This window comes from Catharus ustulatus, chromosome W, assembly GCF_009819885.2.
Source record: "Catharus ustulatus isolate bCatUst1 chromosome W, bCatUst1.pri.v2, whole genome shotgun sequence".
NCBI classification, from domain to species: Eukaryota; Metazoa; Chordata; class Aves; order Passeriformes; family Turdidae; genus Catharus; species Catharus ustulatus.
In genome coordinates this window covers 11,093,389-11,114,861 of record NC_046261.2, presented here as the reverse complement: position 1 = coordinate 11,114,861, position 21,473 = coordinate 11,093,389, and the positions used below count along the sequence as shown (strand labels likewise).

Genomic DNA, 21,473 nt, shown 5'->3' with positions numbered 1-21,473 from the left:
GTTTGTTTTCTTCAAGGCAGGAATGGTGGCAGACTCCCTATTCTTTTCTCCCCTCCCTGTATCCCTTACACTCCTCAAAAGGGAGCAGGGAATCCCCCCATCTTCTTTATCAGCTACCTTACACTCCGCGCTCTGCTGCCTATCCCCTACATGAGAATGAGATTGAGATACTAAATGCGCAAGTGTAGCTCACCGATTTGCCCTTTTCTTTGTCGCTAGCTAACTAGCTTCCTCCCCCTTTTCTTCTTTGCCCCGCCCATACAGTCGCGCGCCCTCGCTGGCTTTTGGGGGAGGGGTGGAGTGAGAGCGTAGAGTTGGATCTCCGCAAGAGTTGCTCCCCTCGCGGCTGTAGGGGAGTAAAGCAGCAGCGTTGGGGTCTTGTGGAATTAACCTAGGCACTCAGACAGTTATTGTTCAGAGCCTCTCTGCTAGAGAAATCTTCTAGTACTAGCTCCACTCCCTGCAGGCGGAGGCGCGGGGAGGAGGAAGTCGTCGCCACCTCCCTGGAGTGCTGCGTTCGGCGGGGGAGGTGGAGGTAGGAAGGAGTGAGGCTCAACATGATGGCGGCCGAGGCCGGGGCTGAGGAGGGCGGCTCGGTTACCGCTGCCGGGACGGTGGGAGCCGTTAGCGGAGCTGAGTCGGAGCACTACCCCACGTTATGCCGGGGCAAGGAGCTGGGGTCGCAGGGCCCCTTTCTGGTGGGGTCTGGCGGTGACAGCCTGGGCGCTGGTGGTCCGGCGTTGTGCTCGGCGCTGGAGCTCCTGGCGTTAAGCTCCGGGCCTGCGTCTCTGGCGTCCAGAGACGCACTGTCAGCAACTGGACAAAGGCCAGAGGTGTCCGGAGGGGTGCTGCTCCCACCCAAACCTAGCACTGTTGCCTTTCCCCCGCTGCCGCCGCCGCCACAGCCACCTTCCTTGGCGGGGGGGATGGGGATTGTGGATGAAGGCGACTCGTTGGATGGGCCCGAGTATGAAGAGGAAGAGGTTGCCATCCCGCTCAACGCTCCCCCCACAAATCAGTGAGTAGCAGCGTTTCTGGACCCCATCGGGTGTCCGCCACCCCTGGACGTTTCCCCCGCGGGGAAGGGGGAAGAGGGGCGCCGCAGTGGGCAGCGCGGCGTTAGGCCCACACACTTTCTCAAACTCCTGTGGAAGTGTCGTAGAAGTTTTTCATTAGGTTATGTTTGGAAAGAGGAAGCAATTGAAAAAATTAACTGTAAGTCTTCGTTAATATTTTTATTATACTTCCATCAGCTTGATCGAGATTCCTACAGTGCTAGTTAGAGTCTTGCTCTAGAGGCAGAGCAGTTCTCCATTTATACTTTGCGACATAAAAAAAAAAATCAGATAATGTTATATAGAGTTCACGTAACTAGCGAGTGCACTAAACAACCTTTGGATTTAACAATGAACTAATTCCAGGAAGTCTGCAGATTTACATAAAAAGGTTGCAAGGCTTGTGTCCTGGGATACAGTTAATTTTCTTCCCAGTAGCTGGTATAATGCTGTATTTTGGATTTAGGATTATAATAAGGTTGATAACACATAGATGTTTTTAGTTTTTTCTAAGCAGTGTTTACACTAAGTCAAGGACTTCAGCTTTTCACATCACCCCACCAGCGAGTAGGCTGGGAGGGAACATAGCCAGGGCAGGTGACCCAAACTGGCCAAAGGGGTATTCCATAGCATATGGCATTATGCTCAGCATATAAAGCTAGAGGGAAAGTTGTCTGGGGGCTGCTGCTCAGGAACTGGTCGGCAGGTGGTGAGCAACTGCATTGTGCATCACTTGTTCTGTATATTTTAGTTTATTAGTGGGGGGAGGAGTGAGCAAGTGGCTGTGTGGTGTTTAGCTACCTGCCAGGTTAAACCACGACAGCTTGTATTGGAACAGCCCTCAAGTAGGTACCTTATTCTCCCCAAAATGGAACAAAGGCTTAAATTGCTTATGTTGGCATATAGGAATATGTTATTTCTGAAGTTATAGTAAGTATAGAGAATAATATGGTTTCAAGGTACAGGATGGTAGATACGTTCAAGGTATAGGTCAAAATTAATCTGAAAACCCATCTGAACTTGGGTTCATTTTTAGCGTCTTTCATAACTGGTGTTGGAGAGTTCATTTCTGTAATATTAAATGTTTGGGTTTTAAAAATAATCTCTAATCATGGCAGGCTTTCTACTAATCCTTTCCTCTTTTGATTTCTTGACTTTTTCTGAAAGGTAATAAAGAATAAGACCTTGTTTTGTGAAGACTGTTTGAATAGTCTTAAAGTTTTATACTTCCATAAAGAGCTAGCAGTATAATCAGGCAGTTTAAGATAAAGACTGAGGAGGGAAATAGAGGTGCATAAAGGTGGTTACTTCTTCAATATTGTCTATTATGTCAGAGAGAGACAGTATCCTCTTCTCTCTGAAAGATCAGACTGCTCTTTGTTAGAACTGGTTATTATGTATCTCAGAAAGTAAGGTTGTGCTCTCTTTCAAATATTTTTTAGAAAGAGAGGTAATTTTTGGTGAATGATCATGTATTTGATACTAAGTAATCATTACTACTTTCAGAATTATAAGTGGATTTTGCTGTCAGAGTATTGTAATTCGCATGATAGCATGAAGGTTAACTTTGATAAAAGAGGATACAAAATTTCTGACAAAAAGCGTAACTGTGAAGGCCCTGATTTTCTCTCTTGGTCCATGAGGCTACTTAGCTTGTTAAGACAAAAGCGATATTGAAGTCTTTGCAGGACCAGCATAACTGTGTAGTTGAGTATTTGTTCTTGCAGGTCCTTCAATAGAAAAACAGGCAGCAAAATAGATTTTGAAAAACTGATTCAGAGACTTATACCTCCATCTACTTACCTGTTTTTTCTTTGTAACTTATAATTTTTGTGACTTACTTTTAAGTTGTTGGCTAATTAAAAATAATCAGACTTTCTTTTTTCTTTCATACATCTATTTTAATACAAAGTCATTTTTTTACCATTGTTGGTTAAGTAATTTAAATTAGCTGCATGTTGATAAGTTTTATTCTTTCAGTCCCAATGTTTTCTTTTGGAAGCATACTTTCTTTGTAGTCATACCATCTGTTTTTATAGAATTGAACAAGGATGTCACTTTAATATTATAAGCAGGCACCTAATATACTTCCTCTTTTCCAAGTACCTCAGGAAAATGGGAATACATTTTTAGATGATTAATTTTGTAGCAGTGGGAGAAGCTTGCCAATATGTAACACATTCTGCTAATTAAAATACTCAAAGTCCAAAGTATGATTGATTGATATTTATCTTTGATCATTGTAATGGCCTAAGGAGGCACTGCCAAGCTATGGGTTCAGGATACAGTAAGAGATGCTAGACCTAACAGCTTTAGGGATAAACAAGCTATTGCTAAATAGAGATCAGTAGTACAATTATCTGTGTTTTTACAACACATTCAGTAATTCACCAGTGTAATTATCCAGGTCAAAACAACAGCAAATCCAATCATTTACCAGTACTGGGCTAAACTTAATATCCCTGAGTGCAAAGGCTTACATAACCATGGTTATTGAGCAAGGTTGCAAGAAGCAGGGCGTGGCTTCTTTGGATGAATGACGCAGACCAGCTGATGCACTCAGGGAATTCAGAATTCCCTGATTGGACTGACCTCTTTAATTGCTGAATTGTGGAAGCACTATATGGATGTGTTAACCAATCATCACACATCCTACCTCTGTTTCAGTTCTGTCCTTAGTGTGCAGAGGGTATGCAAATACTGTACAAGGCAATGCACCACAGTCCTGAATGAGACTGACTTAATGATTGTTCAGTGTATACTTTGGCATTTGAGTACATAAGTAGTATGTTTATGCTGTAGCTTAATGGTAGGTGGGAGGAACAGGATGCTAGGTAATAGAGTGGATAATTCCCTTTGTGTGTTTGGTGTTTTTCTCTGCACTGTCTATCCTATCTTCAAATCTTACTGCTTGAGGTTGATGGCAGTCTGAAATGGTGTTATGGAAATGCCTAGAAAGTTAAAGAATGAATGATACTTAATTTAGTAGTAAACTGGTCATATATGAAATAGTTTGTTTATGTATTTGAATAAAAATCTTAAAGTTGACAAGATATATATTAGTGTTGCATTAAGATGGCAGAAGCAGTTCCAGTATATTCCGACACAATTAATATTTTCATATGATGTTTCTTTAAGTGGTGATTATCAAGTTGAAATGAAAATCCTTTTAAATCCTTTGATTACAAAAATCCTTTCCATGATAGATGTATTGTTACAGTCACTCTTGGTATCTGTTGAGACAACATTAGTGAGGAAAAAAAAAGAGAGAGCTGGGTAGAGAAGTATTTAATTAATATGGTTTGAGTAAAAGGAAAAAATACTTTGTCTCAATGTAGTGTGAAGTTAGTTTCTTCAGCTGAATTTGTCAGAGGTAGCAAGTCCAGAGTTCTGCAACATTTGTTTATTTCAGTAGCTAATAAAATGTTTTTCTGAAAGTGCATAGCTTTACAATAATTTTTGAAGGCTATACTCCATACCAAAGAATAAATTTGTATTGCATTGAAAACTGAGGTGAAATACTATTGGCATGTTTGGACTCTACAACTTCTCTAAGCAACCTGCATCCAGTGCTCAGTCACCTTCACAGTAAAAAAAAGTGTTTCCTCATCTTCAAACAGAACCTCCTGTGCTTCAGATATAGCCCATTGCATCTTGTCCTGTCACTGGGCATGATTGACAATAGACACTCTCTCATCTTTGCAGTCTCCCTTCAGGAATTTGTATATGTTGATGAGATCTCCTCTGATCTCTTGGCTAGACAGCCTTTCCTCATAGGAGAGATGCTTCAGTCTCTTCATGGCCCTTTCCTGGACTCACATCAGTATGTCTGCATCTCTCCTGTACTGGGGAGCCCAAAACTGGACATGGATCTCCAGATGTGGCCTCACCAGTGCTGAGTAAAGGGGAAGAATCACCTCCCCCAACCTGCTGGCAACACCTGCTGCCAACATTCCTCCTAAGGCAGCCCAGGATACCATTTGCCTTCTTTGCAGCAAGGGTACATTGCTGGCTCATATTCAACTTGGTGTTCACCAGGACTCCCCAGGTCCTTTTCTGCAAGACTACTTCCCAACTGGTAAGCCCCCAGTATGTGTACTAGTGCCTGGGCTTATTCTTCCTCAGGTGCAGGATTTTGCACTTCCTGTCATTGAACTGCATGAGATTCCTGTCAGACCATTTCTCCAGCCTGTCAAGGTTCCTCTGGATGGCAGCATGACCCCTTGGTGTATCAGCTGGTTCTGCAAACTTGCTATGGATATGCTCTGCCTCGTTGTCCAGATCATTAATGAAGATGTTAAACAGGGCTAGACCCAGTATTGACCCCTGGGGTACATACTGGCCTCCAACTAGACATGCTGCTGACCACCACTCTCTTGGCCTTGATGTTCAGCCAGTTTTTGGTCCACCTCACTGTTTGCTTATCCTACCCATATATCAAAAGCTTCTCTATGAGGATCATATGAGAGTGTCTCGGTCTGAAAGACAAGTGTCTCCCAAGGAAGGCAGGAACCTCCCTTGGAATGGAGAATATGACCCTCTTCCCTCAGAATTATTATAACTTTGAAATTACTGGGCTCTCAGGCAAAGATATGGAAAAAGGAATAACAGTTTTTTTACTAGTGTGTGTATATATATATATGTATGTATAACCAGACAAACAAACAATGGCAGCAACAACAAACAAATCCAGAAACCCAGTAACAGCCTTCTCTCAGCTGTCAGGCGCCTTCCTCTTTGGTGTAGTTACGGTCACAGCCGGCAGGGGCGCTGGTGGCTCCCCAGCTTGTCAGGGCAGGTGCGGCAATTCCCCCGCGGCTGCAGGGGGCGCTGTGGCGCGAGTTCGGTCATCTCTCTGCACGTGGACAATGGTGGGCACAGCCGGTAGAAGGCTTGCAAAAGGGGCTTCCTTTACAAACCCCCAGGGGCAGCCGATCCCGGTGCCCCTCTGGATAGCAAATGGAGCTGTAGCAGGGACCTCGGAAGCGGCAAGCTGGAACGGCAGGGACAAAAAAAAAAAATCCTGGAGTGGTAGACGAGATGTATGAGAAACTCCGCAGCTGTAGCTGGAACCACGGGACGTCCCAGCAGGCAGAGGGTGCGGGCTACAGCGTAGCAAAAACCCGGAACAGTGGCAAAGAGATGGCGGGGGCTGGGCGGTGGCAGCCCGGCTCCCGAACACGGCAGGGAGAGGCTCCCTGGGAGGGGGAAAGGGCTCGGGATCCCGGGGCTTACCCTGAGGTACCAGAGCAGATTATGAAGGGTCCTTTGTTTGGTGCGGTAGGGTGTTAATAAAGTCTCAGTGCAACGGCCGCTCCACTCACGGTAGAAGAAAGGCAGCAGGAGATGGAACCTCGCAGTGGTGGTGAATTCTTCTCACAGCGACAGCAGCTTGTTTCCTCTCTGAAAGCCGAGGAAGCAAGAGAGGGCTAGGAGCTGCACCCAACCTCTTCCCACAGCGCAAATCTCATGGTATCTGCCCTTCTCTGAGAAACCCCTCAGCTACCACAGTAAAGCCGGCTGCACTCCTCCCCCTTCTCCGTGGTTACTTCTTTTTTTTCTCTTAAGTACCGATTATTGTTTCTTAGCAAGAAAATGGGAGAAAATTCCCTAAGAGAAAGAAAACAGAAAGGAAGAATCCTAACTTCCAACAGAGAGATAATGTCAAAAGTTTTCCTGAAGTCCAGGTAGACAATATCCACTGCTCTCCCGTCATCTGCCAAGCCTGGCATTTCATCATAGAAGGTTATCAGGTTCGTCAAGCAAGACTTCCCCTTTGTGAAGCCATGCTGACTACTCCTTGTAACTTTTCTTGTCCTTCACCTGTGTGGAAGTGGTTTTCAGGATCAGGTGCTCCATCACCTTCCCCAGGGATCATGATGAGGCTGATTGGCCTCTAGTTCCCTGGGTCTCCTTTCTTTAAGATTCAGGTGACATTTACTTTCTTCCACTATTTGGGCACTTCTTCCAATTGCCACGACCATTAAAATATTACTTAGAGTGACCTCACAATGATATCAGCCAGCTTCCATGGTGCTCATGGGTCTATCTCATCAGGGCCTGTGATCTTACATATGTCCAGTTTGCTGAAGTATTCCCTGACCTGATCTTCCACCAAGAGTACTTCTTGCTCCAACCTTTCTTCTGGTCTCTGGGACTCTGGATTTCTGAAGGCCGGTGTTATGATCCAGTTATTAAAATTATTAGAAATGCCTCTGCCTGAATTAAGGTGCAAACAAGACCATATGTCATAATCAATAGTATGGGATTTATTTAATAGTAAATATAAGAGAGAGAGAAAGAAAGAGACAAAAGAAGAGAAATAAGTAGAAAATAGGTAGGGAAACAGAAAGTGACAGAGACAGAATAAAGAAAATATCACCATCTGTGGATCCCAACAATGTTCCATTGATCCTCTTCAGCTGATCTTCTTGGTGGTGAAGGTTCCCCCAAAAGCATAGAACCCGATGTGTTAATATATGTGCAGACTAGGTAGGAAAACCCAGACACCTCCCTGGGGGGAGGGGGTGGTTTACCATTATCTCTTACAACAGACTCTGGATTTGTTGCATTAGGTGCAGTTCTGTGGTGCAAGGCCTCAGGAATGACTCTGGGGGGGTCTTTGATGGATTAAGACACCCCCTCAGTTTTCTCACGTGAATGTCCCATGGATGTAACCTTTCCAGGGTTGAGGGTTCCATAGTCAGTTTGCATAAGGGAGGATGGGTTCACTGCTCCTGAGCAGAGGTTACAACACACCAAAATTTCCTCCTCCCACCTCAGTTGGGGGGAAAAATCTGTGCAAACCTGCTCCCAGCAAATGGATCTGTGGGCTATGGCCTCCCTCACCCAAAAACAAGCCAGAGATGATTCTTAGCATGGCTGCTGAGTTTGACTCTCATTCTTTTCCTTGTTTACTTCTCCCTAGGCCTGAGATGACTGAAGAATGGGTTTCCCTTTAATCTCAGCAGTTTGAATTTCAGTCCGAAGTTCTAGTCAGACATCTTTAGGGAGGGGTGGGCTTCAGCAGCTTCTTTATACGGTTTTACTGTAATGGGCAAAATTATTTTATAACAGTGTTTAAGGCATGAATCATTTCAGTCCCTGATAGCTGGTCTTGACAGTAAAGACTGAGGTGAAGAAGGCATTCAGTACCTCAGCCTTTTTCCATGTCCTGTGTCACCAGGGCCCCTGTCCCATTCAGCAGTGGGTCATGTTTTCCCTAGTCTTCCTTTTGTCACTTGTGTACTTATAGAAGCCCTTCTTGTTGCCTTTGGTTGAGGTAATCCTTGAATATTAACCAGCTTTCTTGGGCTCCCCTTCTTTCCAAGGTATTATCCCATGGGACTCTTCCAAGCAGATCGCTGAAGAGGCCAATACTGCTCTTCTGAAATTCAGTATTGTGATCTTGCTTTTTGCCCCCCTGAATTCTGCCATTTCATGGTCACTGTAGCCATGGTTGCCTTTGGCCTTCAGATTTCCAATGAGCCTCTCCAGGAATCTCCTTGATTGCTTATGTCCTGATGTGTTGTTCTTCCAGCAGATATGGGGGTGGTTAAACTCCCTTTCTGGATGTGAGTCTAATTCTGTCTGCAACTGTGATGTAACTTGATTTTAGTATATGAAATTTCTGTTTCACAATTAATCTAGTTAGCAGGTAACCTTTTTCATCAGTTAACAAGTGTTTCTTACTAATGCCTTTTTTTTGAATTGCAGAGGGACTATAAACACCTTATTTTGGGTAGTTTGCTGATTTGTCCAGATTTTATTTGTGTACTTACAGAATAGAATTGTATATAAATCTGGTTATATTTCAGTCTGAATAGATGATGTCAGAAATACTATTTTAAAACAATGGTTAGGAGCAGCAGAAAGAAATTGTATTTTAACCTTCTGTTGGAAGTGAAACAGTAAGTAAACCAAACCTAAGTACAGTAATTTCATGAATACAAACCGCACCATTTTGACTAAGATTTTGCTCCCACACCGGAAATGCGGCTTATACTCAGGAGCGGCTAAAATGTGAATAATTTTCTGACATTTACAACCCCAGAAGTGCCAACCAGGGTGCCGAGCCGAGCACCTGCCAGTAAAACCCAGGATTTCGCTATTGTTACAAATTGGTTACTGTGTTGCGAGGCGGGTGGGGCCAGCTCAGCGCCGGCAGCGCGTGGGGAGGGAGGGAGGCAGGGGAGTTCCCTACTTCAGGCGGGGGAGAGGCAGGGGACTCTGTGCTGACATCTCCACGGTTCGGGGAGGAGGCGGGAGCTCCATGCTGCCATCCCCGCGGCCCATGGGGTATGCGGGGGGCTCCTGCCTCTGCCTGCCGCGGCAGGAGCAGGCAGGCTTCGCCCCCGCTCTCCGCCACCGCGGCGGGAGCGGGGTGTGTGCTCCATGCCTGCCCGCCACTGCCGCGGCAGGAGCAGGCAGGCTCCGCCACCGCGGCGGGAGTGGGGTGTGTGCTCCGTGCCTGCCTGCCGCTGCGGGGCAGCGCCGGGCTGGGGCGAGCGAACCCAGAGGCGGCGACCAGCCCCGAGCGGCCCCACCGAGCTGGGCCACCTGGCCCCGTCAGCAACCCCGAGCGGGCCGAGCCTGCATGGCCTTAGCTGAGCCAGTAAACCCCCCACCATGCCGCGGTTCTGTTACTATTTGGCAACTTTGTTGCACGCGGGTCCTCGCTGCAAACGACAGAGCGGCTTATACTCAGGTGCGGCTTATTTATGGACAAAGAACGAAATGTTTGCCAACACCCAGAGATGCGGCTTATAGTCCGTGTGACTTGTATTCGTGAAATTACTGTACATATATGGGCATGTAGGAAATCTATTAGGGAGGCCAAAGCTCATTTCGAACTTAATTTGGCAACTTTTGTGAAGGATAATAAAAAATGCTTTTACAAATATATTAATGGCAAAAGGAGGGGTAAGACCAACCTTTGTTCTCTACTGGATGCAGGAGGGAACTTAGTAACTGCAGATGAAGAGAAGGCAGAAGTGCTTAATGCCTTCTTTACCTCAGTCTTTAGTGGGAAGATGGCTTTTCCTCAGGACAACTGTCCTCCTGGGTTAGTAAATGGTGTAAGGGAGCAGAATGGTTCCCCAGTTATCCAGGAGGAGGCAGTCAGAGAACTGCTGAGCCTCTTAGATGTTCATAAATCTATGGGACCAGATGGGATCCATCCCAGGGTGATGAAGGAGCTGGCAGATGAGCTTGCGAAGCCACTTTCCATCATTTATCAGCAGTCCTGGGACACTGGTGAGGTTCCAGATGACTGGAAGCTGGCCAATGTGACACCCATTAACAAAAAGGGTGGGAAGGAGGATCCTGGTAATTATAGGCCAGTTAACCTGACCTCAGTACCTGGTAAGGTAATGGAACAGTTTATATTGAGTGTCATCATGCAGCACTTACAGGATGGCCGGGGTATCAGACCCAACCATCATGGGTTTAGGAGGGGTAGGTCATGTTTGACCAACCTTGTCTCCTTTTATGACCAGGTGACCCACCTGGTAGATGCAGGAAAGGCTGTGGATGTTGTCTACTTGGACTTCAGCAAGGCCTTTGACACTGTCTCCCACAGCATACTCCTGGAAAAGATGGCAGCCCACGACTTGGACAGGAGTACTCTTTGCTGGATTAAGAACTGGCTGGATGGCCGGGTCCAGAGAGTGGTGGTGAATGCTACTGCATCCAGCTGGCAGCCAGTCACCGGTTGTGTTCCTCAGGGATCTGTGCTGGGGCCAGTTCTGTTCAATATTTTTATTGATGACATAGATGAGGGTATTGAGCCTTTCATTAGTAAATTTGCAGATGACACTAAGCTGGGAGCATGTGTCGATCTGGTGGAAGGTAGGAGGGCTGGGCAGAGAGACCTGGAACAGTTGGATGGATGGGCAGAGTCCAATAAGATAAAGTTTAATAAGTCCATGTGCTGAGTCCTGCATTTTGGCCACAATAACCCCCTGCAACATTACAGGCTGGGGACAGTGCGGCTGGACAGTGCTCAGGCAGAAAGGGACTTGGGGGTACTGGTCGACACCCAACTGAACATGAGCCGGCAGAAAGGGACTTGGGGGTACTGGTCGACACCCAACTGAACATGAGCCAGCAGTGTGCCCTGGTGGCCAAGAAGGCCAGTGGCATCCCGGCCTGTGTCAGGAATAATGTGACCAGCAGGAGCAGGGAGGTCATTTTTCCCCTATACTTGGCACTGGTGAGGCTGCAGTTTGAGTACTGTGTCCAGTTCTGGGCCCCTCAGTTTAGGAAGGACGTTGAGACGCTTGAGTGCGTCCCGAAGAGAGCAACAAGGCTGGTGAGGGGCTTTGAACACAAGCGCTATTAAGGAACGGCTGAGGGAGTTGTGGTTGTTTAGCCTGGAGAAAAGGAGACTCAGGGGTGACCTTATCACTCTCTACAACTTCAGCAGCAACTGACAGAATGAGAAGGCACAGTCTTAAGCTGCACCAAGGGAAATTTAGGTTGGATATTAGGAAAAAGTTTTTTATGGAAAGAGTGATAAAGTACTAGAATTGTCTGCCTGGGGAGGTAGTGGAGTCACCATCCCTGGATGTGTTTAAAAAAAGACTGAGTATAGCACTTTGTGCCATGGTTTAGTTGGGGTGTTGGGGCATGAGTTGAACTCAATGATCTTAAAGGTCTCTTCCAACCTAATGCTTCTGTGATTCTGTGATATAAATCTGTCCTAGTTTGGAGGACAGGTGTCTGCTAAGAAAGGCAGGAGCCTCTCTTGAGAATGGAGAATGTAAACCCCCTCCCTCCAAATTATTATAATTTTGAAATTATGGGGCTCTCAGGCAAAGATATGGGAATTAGGAATAACAGTTCTTTACTAAGAACATTAAAATAGAAATACAATACTACAAAGAACAAACCTCACACACTGACAAAGTCAGAATACAACCTGACACCCTGTCAGTCACGGTGTTGGCAGCAGTCCCATTAAATGGTGGCTACAGTCCCTTGCAGTGACAGATGTGGTTCAGTTGAAGCAGTGGTCCTATAGAAGGGTGCAGTTTTCTACCAAAGTTCCAGTGATGATGTGGAGAAGTCCGGTTTTCCTCTGGAGTCCAGATGGAAAAAGGGCTACCTTAGTGTCCCAAAATCTTAGGTTTTTTCTTGGTAAGAAAGGCTTGGCTCCCCCTGCTGGCTGGAACATCTCTTAATGAGATGAAGTCATCTTATCAGTCATACAGTGGGACTCAATGGTCCATTAGCAGAAGCTAACTCCTTGGAGGAAGGATGGGTTTTGAAAAGATAAAGACCAGTGCCCCACCTGGTTTCAGTGGATGGCCCATTAGCAGAATATCTCCCATGGAGATAAGGATCACTGCCCCACCTGGTCTCATCAGATGGTGATAGAATAGATACTTTTGATCACATCCTGTACTGTAACCCAAGACAAAATGGAAGCTTCAACTTTGGAAAAACAATAGTGTAACAATATCTGATGCTGGAAATAAGTTAAAACAGGAATTTTCTGGGGTTTTGTTGGGTGCTTTTTGTTGTTCTGGTTTTTTTTGGTCAGAATTTCTAATTAACATGAAAGGTTTTTTTTATCTAAATAGTAAATAGAGACTCAACCTGTAGTTTATCAAATTTTTATTTTGTTGTATATTTTCTGCCACAACTTCAGTATGGGACTTATGCACTTCACCTACTAGCATACCTTATTGAGAAGCATACTGTCATGCTATATTTCTTCACCTTTTTTTTCCTTTTTTTTCTATTTTTCTGGTGGAAGAACACTAATTCTGCTGTTAGATGTGACAGGCGGCGACCTCTTTTATGGTCAGAGATCACTCACCTGCACAGCAAAGGGTGGTCTGAGAGTTCTTATTTTGCAGTCAGGGCGCAGCAGGGCACAAAAGAAGACTTGAGAGCTGATGTTCTGAGGTTTCCAAGGTTGTTTATTCTTTCTTATCTAAGGAATTTTCTGTCTACCTTACAGCGGTCCACTCTGCAACTCATTCAAGGCTGTTCTCTTGCCCTCCGGGGCAGGACTTATCTTTTATACCCTAATTTACATCTACTTTATTTACAATTAATCACCAATACTTTATACCCACTTTACACCGAGCAGTTTTCCCTTCACCAATCCTGAGTTGGCATCCCGACCCAGAAGATGGATGCCATGAAGAAGAAGAAGAATTTTTTACTATGCCACAAATCTTCCATCTTGTGTTTAAAACCTCCTAATATAAACAATCTTTAAAACCTTACTTTTCTACCTTTTAACACACCAATTTACACTCTACTTATTTCTGTGACTCTGTAATTCTGTATATAAAGATGGTAATTTCTCCCAGGGACTTAGATTGAACTCACAGGGATTTTTGGCACCTTGCTACGGTTTCTGAGCCTCCTGTACAGGCTCCAGGGAAGCCAGGGGAATATCCTGGGTTCCCACATCTCCCCCCTCTGTTTGCACTAAAAGAACTTCTTTAGCTGTCCTGTCTATAGCCCGCCGTATGCATTGAATAACGCACAGCAAAACAAACAACAGAATTACGAGTCCTACCAATACATATAATCCTATCCTTAAAAGTTCCCTCCACAACGGTGAAAAGCTAAAAAAATCAAACACACCATCCAACAACGGTCCAGTAACTTCTCCAAGTTTGGTCACACTTTCCTGTAAATGTTTTATATCTTCATGAATTGATTTGGAATGATCGGACAGATTCATGCAGCACATTCCCTCAAATTCTTCACATCCATGTCCACGGGTTAACAATAAATAATCGATTGCCGCCCTGTTTTGAAGAGTGGCTCTCCTTACACTGTCGACATTTTTTAACAAGTCACTCAGTGCAAATGAAACTGCTTTAGAATGTTTGCTGAGCCAACAACCTATATGATCCAATTGTGCCAAGGCCGCCCCTGAAGCTATCTGGGGTGAGAAAATCGCTACTGCGAGTCTCCGTGCCTTGTTCCATGTGTAGACATTATCATCACAATCCTGACCATATTGTTGAATTGCTCTCTTATTTCTATTTTTTAACTTTTTCAAAATTTTCAAGTCTAGTGTTAAAAGCGAAAGCCTCCCAATGCTGCATGGACCTCCCTTTATGTTTGCAGGGATACCCGGCCAAATTCTGTCCCCACATATGAAAAATGTTCCTCTTGGCAATTGTGCTGGAACTCGGAAGGATGGTTTGTTTGACACCCTAGTATAATTACACCAAAAAGAAGCATTCTTATATACATCGCGAATCGGAGTGACGTCTAACATCTTATTATCTACCATTCCCGAAATGTCAAACTCTATGCAAAAGTCCATCATTGTTGACCCCAGAATTTCTAATTCTTGAGGTTCGAAAGGAGCTACTGGAAGAAATTGAACCCACACATTCCATCCGTCCACAGGTGTCGACACAGCCTGCAACACCTTTGGAGGAATGCCTTTTGGAATTGGCCATTCTTTCACTGGCAATCCCACCAAGCATGTTGTAAACGGCTTCTTTGGCTTGGAATGTGTTAAACATATGGTGTCTAAACCTGCCGCATGAGTCAAATTCTCCCAAACATTCTCCCTTGGTTGCATCATTGGTAAATCTGCCCCATTGCTTAATGCAATAGACAGCATCATTAGACATAAAACCATTGGAATGAACATTTTCAATTCCCAGTCCTTAAGTTCTTTATGTGTTGTCCGAAGAGGAGTTCATGATCTCTGCTTCTGGTTCTGTCCGTGAACTCTCCTCTCCGCCTCCAGGGACTGTATCTGCTTGCGTTTGAACACGATACGGTTTCACGTTTCTTGCTGGCACCCACTTCGGCCCTCTCTCTGTGGAGACACAAGCAAAACCCTTCCCCCAAGTAATTAGTTTAAAAGGTCCTTCAATCCGGCTTATTTCCGGATTTCTAATTAACACTAAAGGATTTTCCTTTATCTTTGCCCTTGTATCGTTTGTAAAATGCCTTATGATCGGTGGAGTCGGTTCTGAGAACGAACCATTCAAGAAATTCAATATATATAAAGCCTTATTTAACCGCATGTGAGGCGTAGCCTCTGCCTCCCCCCTTTTTTGTTTGTCTAGCAGTGTTTTCAGAGCGTGATGGGTCCTTTCTATAATTGCCTGACCAGTGGGAGAGTGTGGAATGCCAAATGCATGCCTGACACCCCACTTTTTCAGAAATTTGTCCAGTACCTTTCCAATATATGTTGGACCATTATCTGTCTTGACTTCTTGTGGAACTCCTAATGATGCAAATGCCTGTAAAAAATGCCTACATGCATGTTGTACTGTCTCCCCTGTACATAATGATGCAAAAATCGCTCCTGAAAATGTATCTACTGACACATGAATATTTTTCAACTTTCCAAATGATAGATACTTTGTTACATCTGTCTGCCATAATTGAAGACTTTGCAATCCTCTCGGGTTGACTGCTCCCGTAGAGGTTGGTGGTTGCACAAGTTGACAATCCGGACATGACTGAATAATTTCTTTTGCCTGACTTTTTGAAATGTGAAAAGACTCCATCAATGCTCTCGCATTTTGATGAAAAAATGCATGGCTCAATTTTGCCTGCTCAAAGATGTCCGGCAATGTTTGCAAAACTGACATAGTTAGTCTATCTGCTTGAGCATTCCCTTCTGCTAAAAGACCTGGGAGTGATGAATGTGCCCTGATGTGTGTAATGAAGTATTTATGTGCTCTGTTTTCCAGCAGTGTCTTCATACATGATAAGTATGAATACAAAATTTCATTGCTTGTTTCTCGCAAAAGTGATCCTTCTAATCTTTTAACTACATTAGCTACATATGCTGAATCTGTGATCAAATTGAGAGGTTGTTGAAACAACTCAAAAACTCTGACTACTGCTGCTAACTCTACAATCTGTGGTGAACCTTGTACTATTTTCACATCTGACTCCCATTCTCCTGTAGCAGAATTTTGCCATGTAATGACTGATTTGTGAGTCTTCCCTGAACCATCAGTGAATACCGTGATTCCCTCCAACGGTTCTTCACTTATTTTTGGTTTCTCCCTGAAACTTACTTTTGCCTTTAACATCCTGTGGCTTGGGTAGTGAATTGTACAAATACCTGTATAATCTAACAATGCAATCGCTAAATCTTGTGATTTCTGATTTGCCCAATCAAAATATTGCTTTTTTAATGGTAGATATATTACTGAAAAATCTTTGCCTGTCATTGTCAGCAACCTAGTTCTTGCCTTTATTATGATCTGAGCTGTCATTTCTAGACTTGCAAGAATTGTCTTTGGGGACCTGTAAGATAAAAAAATCCACTCTATAATTAGAAGTGGGTCTCTTTGAGACACGTCCCATTGAAAGATCAAGCCATATAGCTGTGTCTGTTCTCCCAACATGGCTAAACAAAAGGGTAGTGAGTCTACATAACGATGTGCCTGTCTTTGCTGTATAATTTCCGCAACTCTTTCTAGAGCCTTTTGAGCTTCTGGTGTGAGAGTCCTAGGAGATTTAATATTACTATCTCCTCTCAGAAGATTGAACAACGATGAAAGATCTTCATTTGTGATTCCTAAGATTGGCCTCATCCAGTTTATCTCTCCAAGAAGTTGCTGTAGATCTTGTAAATTGTTGATCTTTGAGCTGATCTCTATTTTTTGAGGCTTTATTGTTTGCTCTGTGATTTTCCATCCGAGGTATTTCCAGGGTGCGATCTCTTGGATCTTGGAAGTGCTGATCTCCAATCCAGCCTTCTGCACTTCTTCCGTCACGCAATCACGAACTTGCTGCAGCTCTTGTTGTGTCGATGCTGCAATGAGCAAATCATCCATGTAATGAATGATTCTTGCCTCCAGATATTTCTTCCTCGCCGGAGCTAAAGCTCGCGCCACATACCACTGACAAATTGTTGGTGAATTCTTGAGGCCTTGTGGTAAAACCACCCAATGATATCTTTCCAATGGCTCTTCCCTGTTTAGACTTGGAACAGAAAATGCCATTCTGTGAGCATCACTTGGATGAAGTGGTATGCTGAAGAAGCAATACTTGAGATCAATGATCACAAGTGGCCATTCTCTTGGAATCATTGTGAGTGAAGGGAGTCCTTGTTGAAGTGGTCCCATCTCTTCCATTATTTCATTCATCTTCCTGAGATCATGAAGCAACCTCCATTGTCCAGAAGTTTTCTTCCAAATGACAAACACTGGAAAATTCCAGGGACTATTTGTCAGCTTAATTTGTCCTTTTTGTAACTGTTCTTTTACTAAACTTTTCAAAGCACTCAGTTTCTTCCTCTACAGGGACCACTGATCCACCCAAATGGGCTTATCAGTTTTCCAAGTTAACTTTGGAGTGGTGAGTGCCACAGTGACCCCCACTAAAAATCCATTTCCAGTCTCATGCCCCATTATGACAACAAGTCTCTTCCCCATACTGTGATTGGCCTTTGCACTACGAAAGGTCGAGTGACTGCTGGTTTTCCTCCTGGTCCTGAGACTACTATTGCATATTCACTTTGCAGACAAACAGAACTTCCTCCTACACCTGTAATTTGACCCAATGGTATTCTTAAGTTCCACTCTCTCGGCCAAAAGATGTATGAAACGAGCTTAACATCTGCTCCTGTATCAACTAATCCTTTGATCTCTAGTGATCTTTCACCATATGTCAATCGACAAACGATGATTGGCCGGTCGCGACCTATGTGTTGCACCCATGTAGCATGAACTTATACGTGATCATTATATGAAGGATGATCTGGATCAATCACCGCCATCACTTTATGTTCCAATGGATGAGGTGGCAAAGCCATTGCTTTTGCTATCCGCGTATTTTCTGGAATTGTTAGTGGTGGCCGAAGAGCTTTTGCTATGACTGTTAATTCTTCATTACAATTTGCTGTGAGGACCATAGGAATAATAACTAATCCGAAGATACTATTTCTATCTTCGCCTAAAATTAAGAAGTCTTGCCTCTTCCAGGATGTCCCTCTGACTCCTGTAGGTATTGCTATGAGCTCTTCGCATAGGAGACATATTACAGTAGTTTCACGAATACAAGCCGCACGGAGTATAAGCCGCACTTCCGGTGCGTTGACAATGTTGCTGTCTTTGTCAATAGATAAGCCGCACCCGAATATTAGCCGCACTTTCGTTCGTAGCGAGAATCCGTGCGCAGCTTTCATAAATTGGCCAATTAGTAACAGGATCGCGGCATAGCGGGGTTTACTGGCTCGGGGCGGGGCCAGGCAGGCTCAGCCCGCTCATGGTGGCCGACAGGGGTGGATGGCCCGGCTCGGCGCTACGGCTTGGCTGGGCCGGCCGGGCGGTGCTGCTGCCGCCGCCGCCGCCAGGCTCCCTGGCTCCCCGCTCCCGTCTGCACCGCCGCTGCCGTGTTTGCTCGCCCTGGCCGGCACTGCTGGCCGCCGCACCGCCGGGCTCCCCCACGCTGCTAGCCCCAGTTCTCCTGGGCTCCCGTGCACTGCCAGCCCTGCTTCTACAGGGCTTCTCCCCGCCGCCGGGCAGCCCTGCTCGCCGGGCTTCCTGCTTCTGCTATCCTCTCCTATGCAGTTTGGCTCCCATGCACTGCCAGCCCTGCTTCTACGGGGCTTTTCCCCGCCGCCGGGCAGCCCCGCACCGCCAGGCTTCCTGATTCTGCTATCCTCTCCTATGCAGTTTGGCTCCCGTGCACTGCCAGCCCTGCTTCTGCTGGGCTCCCCCGCAGCCGGGTAGCCCCGCACCGCCGGGCTTCCTGCTTCTGCTATCCTCTCCTATGCAGTTTGGCTCCCGTGCACTGCCAGCCCTGCTTCTACGGGGCTTCTCCCCGCCGCCGGGCAGCCCCGCACCGCCGGGCTTCCTGTTTCTGCTATCCTCCCCCATGCAGTCTGGCTCCCGTGCACTGCCAGCCCTGCTTCTACGGAGCTTCTGCCCGCCGCCGGGCAGCCCCGCACCGCCGGGCTTCCTGCTTCTGCTGTCCTCTCCTATGCAGTTTGGCTCCCGTGCACTGCCAGCCCTGCTTCTACGGGGCTTTTCCCCGCCGCCGGGCAGCCCCGCACCGCCGGGCTTCCTGCTTCTGCTATCCTCTCCTATGCAGTTTGGCTCCCGTGCACTGCCAGCCCTGCTTCTACGGGGCTTTTCCCCACCGCCGGGCAGCCCCGCACCGCCGGGCTTCCTGCTTCTGCTATCCTCTCCTATGCAGTTTGGCTCCCGTGCACTGCCAGCCCTGATTCTACGGGGCTTTTCCCCGCCGCCGGGCAGCCCCACACCGCCGGGCTTCCTGCTTCTGCTATCCTCTCCTATGCAGTTTGGCTCCCGTGCACTGCCAGCCCTGCTTCTACAGGGCTTTTCCCCGCCGCCGGGCAGCCCCGCACCGCCGGGCTTCCTGCTTCTGCTATCCTCTCCTATGCAGTTTGGCTCCCGTGCACTGCCAGCCCTGCTTCTGCTGGGCTCCCCCGCCGCCGGGTAGCCCCGCACCGCCGGGCTTCCTGCTTCTGCTGTCCTCTCCTATGCAGTTTGGCTCCCGTGCACTGCCAGCCCTGCTTCTACGGGGCTTCTCCCCGCCGCCGGGCTTCCTGCTTCTGCTATCCTCTCCTATGCAGTTTGGCTCCCGTGCACTGCCAGCCCTGCTTCTGCTGGGCTCCCCCGCCGCCGGGCAGCCCCGCACCGCCGGGCTTCCTGCTTCTGCTATCCTCTCCTATGCAGTCTGGCTCCCGTGCACTGCCAGCCCTGCTTCTACGGGGCTTTTCCCCGCCGCCGGGCAGCCCCGCACCGCCGGGCTTCCTGCTTCTGCTATCCTCTCCTATGCAGTTTGGCTCCCGTGCACTGCCAGCCCTGCTTCTACGGGGCTTTTCCCCGCCGCCGGGCAGCCCCGCACCGCCGGGCTTCCTGCTTCTGCTATCCTCTCCTATGCAGTTTGGCTCCCGTGCACTGCCAGCCCTGCTTCTACGGGGCTTTTCCCCACCGCCGGGCAGCCCCGCACCGCCGGGCTTCCTGCTTCTGCTATCCTCTCCTATGCAGTTTGGCTCCCGTGCACTGCCAGCCCTGCTTCTACGGGGCTTTTCCCCGCCGCCGGGCAGCCCCGCACCGCCGGGCTTCCTGCTTCTGCTATCCTCTCCTATGCAGTTTGGCTCCCGTGCACTGCCAGCCCTGCTTCTACGGGGCTTTTCCCCGCCGCCGGGCAGCCCCGCACCGCTGGGCTTCCTGCTTCTGCTATCCTCTCCTATGCAGTTTGGCTCCCGTGCACTGCCAGCCCTGCTTCTACGGGGCTTTTCCCCGCCGCCGGGCAGCCCCACACCGCCGGGCTTCCTGCTTCTGCTATCCTCTCCTATGCAGTTTGGCTCCCGTGCACTGCCAGCCCTGCTTCTGCTGGGCTCCCCCGCCGCCGGGTAGCCCCGCACCGCCGGGCTTCCTGCTTCTGCTATCCTCTCCTATGCAGTTTGGCTCCCGTGCACTGCCAGCCCTGCTTCTACGGGGCTTTTCCCCGCCGCCGGGCAGCCCCGCACCGCCGGGCAGCCCCGCACCGCCGGGCTTCCTGCTTCTGCTATCCTCTCCTATGCAGTTTGGCTCCCGTGCACTGCCAGCCCTGCTTCTACGGGGCTTTTCCCCGCCGCAGGGCAGCCCCGCACTGCCGGGCTTCCTGCTTCTGCTATCCTCTCCTATGCAGTTTGGCTCCCGTGCACTGCCAGCCCTGCTTCTGCTGGGCTGCCCCGCCGCCGGGCAGCCCCGCACCGCCGGGCTTCCTGTTTCTGCTATCCTCCCCCATGCAGTCTGGCTCCCGTGCACTGCCAGCCCTGCTTCTACGGGGCTTCTGCCCACCGCCGGGCAGCCCCGCACCGCTGGGCTTCCTGCTTCTGCTATCCTCTCCTATGCAGTTTGGCTCCCGTGCACTGCTAGCCCTGCTTCTACGGGGCTTTTCCCCGCCGCCGGGCAGCCCCCACCGCCGGGCTTCCTGCTTCTGCTATCCTCTCCTATGCAGTTTGGCTCCCGTGCACTGCCAGCCCTGCTTCTACGGAGCTTCTCCCCGCCGCCGGGCAGCCCCGCACCGCCGGGATTCCTGCTTCTGCCATCCTCCCCCATGCAGTCTGGCTCCCGTGCACTGCCAGCCCTGGTTCTGCCGGGCTCCCCCGCCATGCTGTCCCAGGCTCTGCCGCCCCCCCCTGCCCCGCCCTGCTGGTTCAGGCTCAGCCGCCCGCCCCCCGCACTGCTGCCCCCGCCTCTGCCAGGCTTTCCCACCTCTGCCGGGGCCGGCCGGGCTCCAGCTTGGCTTGGGGCTGCCGTGGGCTCTCACTTCCGTGTTGGCAGCTTTTAGAATATTGTTCATATATTAGCCGCCCCGGAATATTGGCCGCACTTCCGGGTTTCCACCAAAATTTTTATCAAATTGCTGCGGCTTGTATTTGTGAAATTACTGTACTTTGGAAGTTGCCAAGTAACATTGTGCTCCGGGGGGCAATAATTCTGG

The 21,473-nt window shown here is 47.9% G+C and overlaps 1 protein-coding gene across 3 annotated transcripts in view; it reads left to right on the top strand.

Moving 5' to 3' along the window:
• Positions 1-324: 324 nt before the first annotated feature.
• The window catches only part of LOC117005018 (ras GTPase-activating protein 1-like), a 175,036-nt gene continuing 153,887 nt past the window's right edge, over positions 325-21,473 (top strand). For all 3 annotated transcript variants that reach the window (XM_033076234.1, XM_033076233.1, XM_033076235.1), the window contains exon 1: positions 325-1,018. In XM_033076234.1, coding sequence (XP_032932125.1) covers positions 558-1,018 — 461 coding nt within the window. In that variant the 5' untranslated portion in view covers positions 325-557. The remainder of the gene's footprint in view (positions 1,019-21,473) is intronic.